Source organism: Coenobita brevimanus, chromosome 11 (genome assembly GCF_032717465.1).
Source record: "Coenobita brevimanus isolate Jiangsu-jjx chromosome 11, ASM3271746v2, whole genome shotgun sequence".
In the NCBI taxonomy this organism is placed as follows: Eukaryota; Metazoa; Arthropoda; class Malacostraca; order Decapoda; family Coenobitidae; genus Coenobita; species Coenobita brevimanus.
Genome location: NC_136964.1, coordinates 2,613,287 through 2,620,265, shown reverse-complemented (window position 1 = coordinate 2,620,265; position 6,979 = coordinate 2,613,287). Strand labels below are relative to the sequence as shown.

Below are 6,979 nucleotides of genomic sequence, written 5' to 3'. Positions count from 1 at the left end.
GACTCCCCCCCCCCCGTGGGAGTTCCAGCCAAAATGTAAACAAACTTTAAACCTTTATAACTCTGCACAGAATAAATCTAGAGCGAAAAATAAGGTACCATTAGAGAGTACTAACCTTCGGCTTTGCAATGATGTAGGCTTCAAGATTTCGTTGACTATCACTGGATGGGCAGTGTCATTAGAAGTGAGCGATCTAAAATCACTATTTTTTGCTCACACACCATTACCAAATGCCAACCTCATTCTGATAATAATACTATAAACATATATGAACACTGCACATACGATAAACACCCACTCTGTGTTCACTGAGGCAGGTAAAAGGCACTGTAATTGCCCGCACTTCACTGCCACATCAGCGGTGTTGTCACTCACACAGCAGGACAGATACTGATGCGTGTTTGGTCAGGGGTGGGGTGGGGGGCCTGGGGGTGGGAGGTGAGGGCCCGGGGGTGGAAGGAGGGAGGTGGGGGTTAGCTGGAGTGAAAGAACTTAATAGCTACTCTCCCTTGAAACAGTTGGCGCACGGAAAAAACACGCGGTATTCAAAATATTCACAAACATTCGAGAATGACACCCGCGGTTTGATCCAGTTTTTGCAATGTCATTCTGGGATGACACCCACGGTTAAAGGGTTAAGAAGAAAGAGGAAATTAACACCACTAATGCCTTCGATGCAATACAGGACGAATGTGAAGGGAAGGCAGAGAGGAAAGTAGAGAAGGACGGTGAGAGAACTTACAGGTAAGTATAATCAGAACAATAATGGGTCAAACTATTGTATCAGTTCCACAGAAGACTTGAACTTATTCAACCTATCAGCTTATGCACCTCATTTTGCTGTACTCACTAGGATGTGTATTTGCTCTCGGAAATGATCGGTTTATGAGATTGATTTTTTCCTTCAGTACAGCAAGAGCCCGAATCGTGCCACTGTGCAGGCATGTTTACCAAACAGTAGCAGCAGCAGTCCGTCTTAAATTGTTGTCACTTTTTTATATACTTTTTAAAATGCAGCAGGACATCAAAACAGACCACAATGAGCCACTAGAAGGAGCCCACGGAGTGTACATGGCGCGAATGAGCTCCAGGTGGAAATGGCTTAAGTCCACCTGGGCCGTGCGCCTCTATGACACGGAACTCGCCCGCCACCACCATAGCAGGAATACAAGATGACCTGCTGGGCGAGCTGCCCACAGATCAGACCGGGGTGGAGCTGTTTCTCCGGTTCCTAACAGCACCCCTGAGATGGCCAATAGCCACTCACCCTCCTACAGGAGACGGCCGGAAGCCGCTCTGGAGGAAACTAGGAGAGAGCCTGAAGACGCTCCCGCTTTTGCCAGTAGACGTCCTGAAGCCGCTCCTTCGTCAGGTGCTGAGCCCAGTCCACCTACCCACGACTTGGAGGGAGCCCCCAGTCTGGAGGAGTATTGAAGAGGCCCTGTGACCACCACTGGGCTCTTCTCCCTACAGCCAGTGGAGACGGCCCTGATGGGCCCTAGTGCCGGCCAAAGCTGCAGCTCCTGACAGTGTCCCCGACCTGTGGGGACCGCAGCCTCACGACCGCCCCTCAGACTCCTGGGCGGGACCTCCCTGCACCCAGACATCAGAGATCCTCATCCTCTGTCAGGCGCCTGACTCAGAAGCTTAGGCGACTGTTCGGCCCCAGCCCAGAGGGCCAGACTCCCACCCCGAGCCCAGAAGCATCGAGCCCCTATGCCCCCAGCAGCCCCAGACGAGAGAGGACGCCCCTACGCGCTGTACCCCGCTCCCAGGACCTAGCCGCCCCTGGCAGATCCCAGCCTCGACAGTAGGGAGGCTGAGACTCCGCCGCCGCCCCTGTGCGTGACTGTGACATGTCCGACCTGACAGTGAGTGAAAGTGACCACACGCAGCATACAGACAGTGTAAGAGTGACAAAGTAAAGTGGGCCAGGGGTTAGAGCATAAAAGAAAGTGGTGGAAAAGATAGTGCAATAGTAAGACAGTGAAGGACGGGCCTACCATAGTGTATATTGCCGCCGTAAGACAGTGAAGATCGTACATTGGCCCCTGAGTTGAAGTTCCAGTACCGCCAGCTCCACCCGGGTACAGTACATAGTAAAGTAATGTAAAAGTGATCTACAGGCCAAGGTACAGTGAACAGTCTATGCAACAGTGACGGCATGTCTCGATAAGGTCACGCTTAGGCCCAGTGTAAAATATTAACGCTACCCTGGGAAATTGAGACAACCACCACCACCGGCCTAGGAAATCTAAACTCCCCCACAACATAAGTGCCTAGCTCAAGTGTTGTTAACCCTAACCAATCTGGTCCTGTACAGTATCCTGCATGATACTATTATCCATATCTGCAGCCCAATGATTGTAATTGTCCAGCTTGTTTGTATTTGTGACATCTGCTCGTTCCTGTGTAAGATTTAGTAATACACATGTAAGGTGTTGCCTTTAGTTTTTGTGTCCTGCCTCTCTTATTTGTCTAAGCTTTGGTCTAGAAAGAGAACCTAGCTACTCACTATGGTATGACAAATCTTAACTGGAGGCTAGGGTGTGGCGCGACCCTCTGTACAATGGTGCCACGTTTCCCAAACCCACGATGTGAAACGTCTGTTATATATGTAAAAGGCATCACAAATACGATAAATACATATGAATACAGTGTTAACGTGTGTATTGTAATTATGAAAGAACAGTAAAATTATTATGCATAAAATATTTACACAGTAATATACAAACGTGGCATAAATTTTTTACAGTGTTGCTTTGCTAAAAAAAAAAAAAAAAAAAGTATTCACTTTTATTGGCTTTTACCGTATTTCTGGCATGGGTAATAATGTCACAGTTATGATTATAACATAGTGTGTAGGAATATACGTAAAAATTTGCCAATTTTTTAGTAAAAAAAAAAAAATACATTTAATCCTGAGCGGCAACACTCAGACCTAGTCTGACCCGGCCACAGCCTCGTGTCACTTTGTGTCCTTGACTCAGACAGGATGGAAGCTCAACCAGCCCACTCCTTACATCTACATAGTCAAGCTAAAGAAATTGTCTTCAACATAAGGCAGTATTTTCAGAAGGAGAAGGAGAATGGAGGAATTCTTGATGACATTTCGAAGGCTACCTCTCGAACAGCTGGAGCAAAAAAAAAAAAAAAAAATGAGCGAAAGAACGGTTGAGAGAATCTGCAAAGCTGCAAGAGATATTGAGGTAAATCAGTCTGCCAAGTTTATTTCGCCCAAGAAAAGGAAACGTGCAACACCCATTAATGATTTTTTTGGTAACTTTAATGAGGGTGTGCTGCGCAGAACAGTGTAAAATTTTTATGAGAGGAAAGAAATCCCAACACTTGAAAAAATTCATGAGGAAATGAAAACTAACCTTTCCTCTCCTGGCAGCCATGAGATTTTACGAAAGGTTCTCAAGAAAATCGGTTTTCGCTTTGGAAATGTTGATGGACGGAGATTCCTAATGGAACGCAATGATGTAACTTATATACCGTGCAAGTTCTTGAGAGAAATGAGGAGACTTCAAAGTTCGGACAGAAACATTGTCTACTTAGACGAGACGTGGATAAATCAAAACTACACGGTTTCCAAATATTGGATAGACACCAATGCAGACAAGGCTGTGGGAGTTAGGGTGCCCACAGGGAAAGGCGCCCGCTTGATCATTCTGCACACCGGAACAAAAAATGGATTTGTTCCCGGAGCCGCCCTTGTTTTCCAGGCAAAAAATGTCGGCGATTATCATGATCAAATGAATGCCGACACCATTGAAAAATGGTTTAAGACTCAACTGTTACCTAACATTCCTCCATCTTCAATTATTGTGATAGATAATGCATCATATCACTCAAGGAAAATAGATAAGCCTCCAACTTCTGCAAGCAACAAAACTATGATCAGAAAATGGCTGGAGAAGAAGGGTGTAACAGTGCCAGAAGGCCTCCTCAAGGCGGAACTCATGCACCTTGTGACTCGACACATCGCAGATGCAGATACCAGCTTCGTGATCGACAAGACGGCCTCAGACCATGGACATAGGGTTGTACGCCTACCCCCTTACCATTGCCAATATAACCCAATTGAACTGATTTGGGCACAGGTTAAAGGCTATGTGTCCAAAAGGAATACATTCAGGATTGCAGATTTGACGCCACTCGTCCATATGAATCAATTAACAATATTACAGCAGAGAACTGGACGAATGCTCTCAGGCACGCAGAAAAACTGCAAGAAGATGATGCAAAGAGAGATGTGGTGATTGACCATTTCCTTGATTCTTTCATTGTCACCCTTACAACTTCTGATGGGGATTCATCGTAACTATTCAGTGAGATATAGAGGAATAGGCCTGCTGGGGACACCTCTTGAAAAAAAATGCGTCAAGACTTTTACCTCCTGGGTGGTGTGGAAATAAAGTCAAATTGAAAATATGTACAATATAATGAAAAAGAAAATAACCAAAATGGATCCTAAAACACCATGCATGAGAGAGAGAGAGAGAGAGAGAGAGAGGGGGGGGGGAAGGCAGGCCAGGGGAGGTGTTGAGGGAAAAATGGAGGAAGGGAGGGAAGGAAGGAAGGAAGAAGTGATTGAATAAAAATCAATCATGGCGCCGCACCAGCGAGGTCATCTGGCGACAAGTGTAAAACAATAATAAATATTTATAAATATAAATAGATATAATATAAAATAAAGAAATAAAATCATAAGTTTATAAGTCACTCATAAAAGAAACAAAATTCCCCAGGGTGACGCAAATCTCCTCCAGGAGCGAGAGAGAGAGAGAGGGGGGGGTGGGGGAAGGTAGGCCAGGGGAGGTGTTGAGGGAGAGATGGAGGAAGGGATGGAAGGAAGGAAGAAAGGAGAGAGTGATTGAATGAAAACAAATCATGGCACTGCACCAGCGAGGTCATCTGGTGACAAATGTAAAACAATAGTAAATATTTTTAGATATACTTAGATATAATAAAAAAAATAAAGAAATGAAAGCATAAGTTTTAAAGTCACTAATAAAAGAAACAAAATTCCCCAGGGTAACGCACATCTCCCCCAGGAGAGAGAGAGAGAGAGAGAGAGAGAGAGAGAGAGAGAGAGAGGGCATCGCGCGTATGGAAAACGTGGCAATACCGTACAGAGTTTCGTGCCCCACCCTAGCCGCCAGTTAAGATTTGACATATCATAGGTGCTCTAGGGACGGGAGGCCGACCCTAAACAGCTAGCATTACACTGGTGGACAGCGATGGTTCTTGACTCGGGCATACGAGAGAGGTGATCAGGAAATACTATCAAAATGGCAACTAAAACGCATGTGCAATTACCAAAATTCAACCCCGAACAGTATGATGTTCACACATACCTGGCAATTATTAAACCTTTGTTGGATATCGGATTCGAGGATGATAAGCAAAAAATCGCAGTCACACTCCCATTACTAGGCAAAGTGACAGCTAATATAGCACCGAAAATTGTTATGGGTCTCACTTGGCAAAATTTCATGAAACTCATGATTCAAGCTATCACTTCCTCACTAGAGAAAGTAGTAGCTCTGTCCCAATTGGATAGCCTAACCTTCAATGGAAATTTGGATGATACCCTAATCCAGGCTAGATGCCTGGTCACTGCTGCCTAACTGGAAGCAGATGATGACACCCGGGAACAACACACCTTCAATACTCTTCTGAGAGTGCACCCTAGTATGGTGAAGGAGCATTTCACAATCCATGACCCTACAGGAGACATGGATAAGGATATCCAACTGATACACCGGCCCCTGACCTCCCACCCTGCACCTCAGCAAATCAACGTGGTAAAGAAGTTTCCCACAAATGCTCTGGCTTCCCCAGACAAGCCACGCCCACAATGCCCCACACCAGCCCCACCCCGGCACCCAGCCTATCTAGAGCACACCTCTCCCACCGACACCCCAGTCACAAGGAGAACCTCAACCTCATCCTAGTCAACCCCTGGGAGTTCTCTGCCTGCAGCTCCTGATGCCCCCTGCACAATATCAGGGACCAATGAAAGGCTGCCAGATGAAAAACCACCCCCCCAGGCAGGCATAAAGTCTCCTCCCTAGATAATGAGGAGCCAGACGACGAACCTGTTCCTGTAAAGGAAGCTGAACCCAGGGAGCAGGAGCCAGAGGAAGAAGAAGGAGACCCCCGACAGTTGGATTTTTTTTAGGATCCCCCCTGCACCTTCCCATGGTGGCGGGAGCCACTTCCCCCAAATACCGCCCCCCAGTTTACCACAAGATGAAGCTGAATGGGGTAAAAGCCAGATTGCTGGTCGACAAGGGAGCGGCCAGATCTTACCTATATAGCCACTACTTCTCCCATCACAAGTTGACCTTTGGCTGGCTACTCCTGACGGCTACTCACCTGGTGAACACGGGGGATGGCCCCCTGCCGATCTGCGAGGAAACTCGGGCCCTGCACGTCGACACCCATCAGCCGGCATCGGGAGTGCACAGATTTATTGTATTTAACTTTCCTGCCAGAACTATGATGGCTATCGGGGACTGGACCTGCTGCAGAAGCTGGGCGCCACCATCGACTGCCAGAATAGACAGCTCCAGTTCCAGAAACCCTCCGGCCTCCCCCTTTCCCATAAGGTCTGTCTGCACTTGCACGCCATGACCCTGCCAGGAAGACTCCACACCACCCCCTCCCCCCCCTTTCTTGCCCCCTTCCCCCCTTCTTTCTACCCCCCTCCCCTCCTTCCCTGCCGCCACCTCCTCAGCTGTCACTATTCCCCCTCATCGTGAGGCTTGGGTGCCCCTTAACCGGCCCTCAGGTACTTCCGTTCTGTTCTACCCCCTCCTTCTGCCTGGAACCCTCTCGGCCTGCCTTCTGTCCCCAACCTTCCTTCCCCCTCATAACTTGGCAGTCTGGATTGCAAATCTTGCTTCCTCACCCCTCACCCTCCCGAAAGGGCTCGTAATCGGAGAGATGGAACAAGCCAAGCCCTGTG

At 47.5% G+C, this 6,979-nt stretch overlaps 1 protein-coding gene across 1 annotated transcript; it reads left to right on the top strand.

Annotated features, from left to right (window-relative positions):
• The first annotated feature begins 3,368 nt into the window (after positions 1–3,368).
• LOC145411589 (uncharacterized) lies at positions 3,369–4,265 on the top strand. Its single transcript, XM_080281602.1, has one exon. It carries the CDS (start codon positions 3,369–3,371, stop codon positions 4,263–4,265), a length of 897 nt encoding a protein of 298 aa, XP_080137728.1.
• Positions 4,266–6,979: the final 2,714 nt, after the last annotated feature.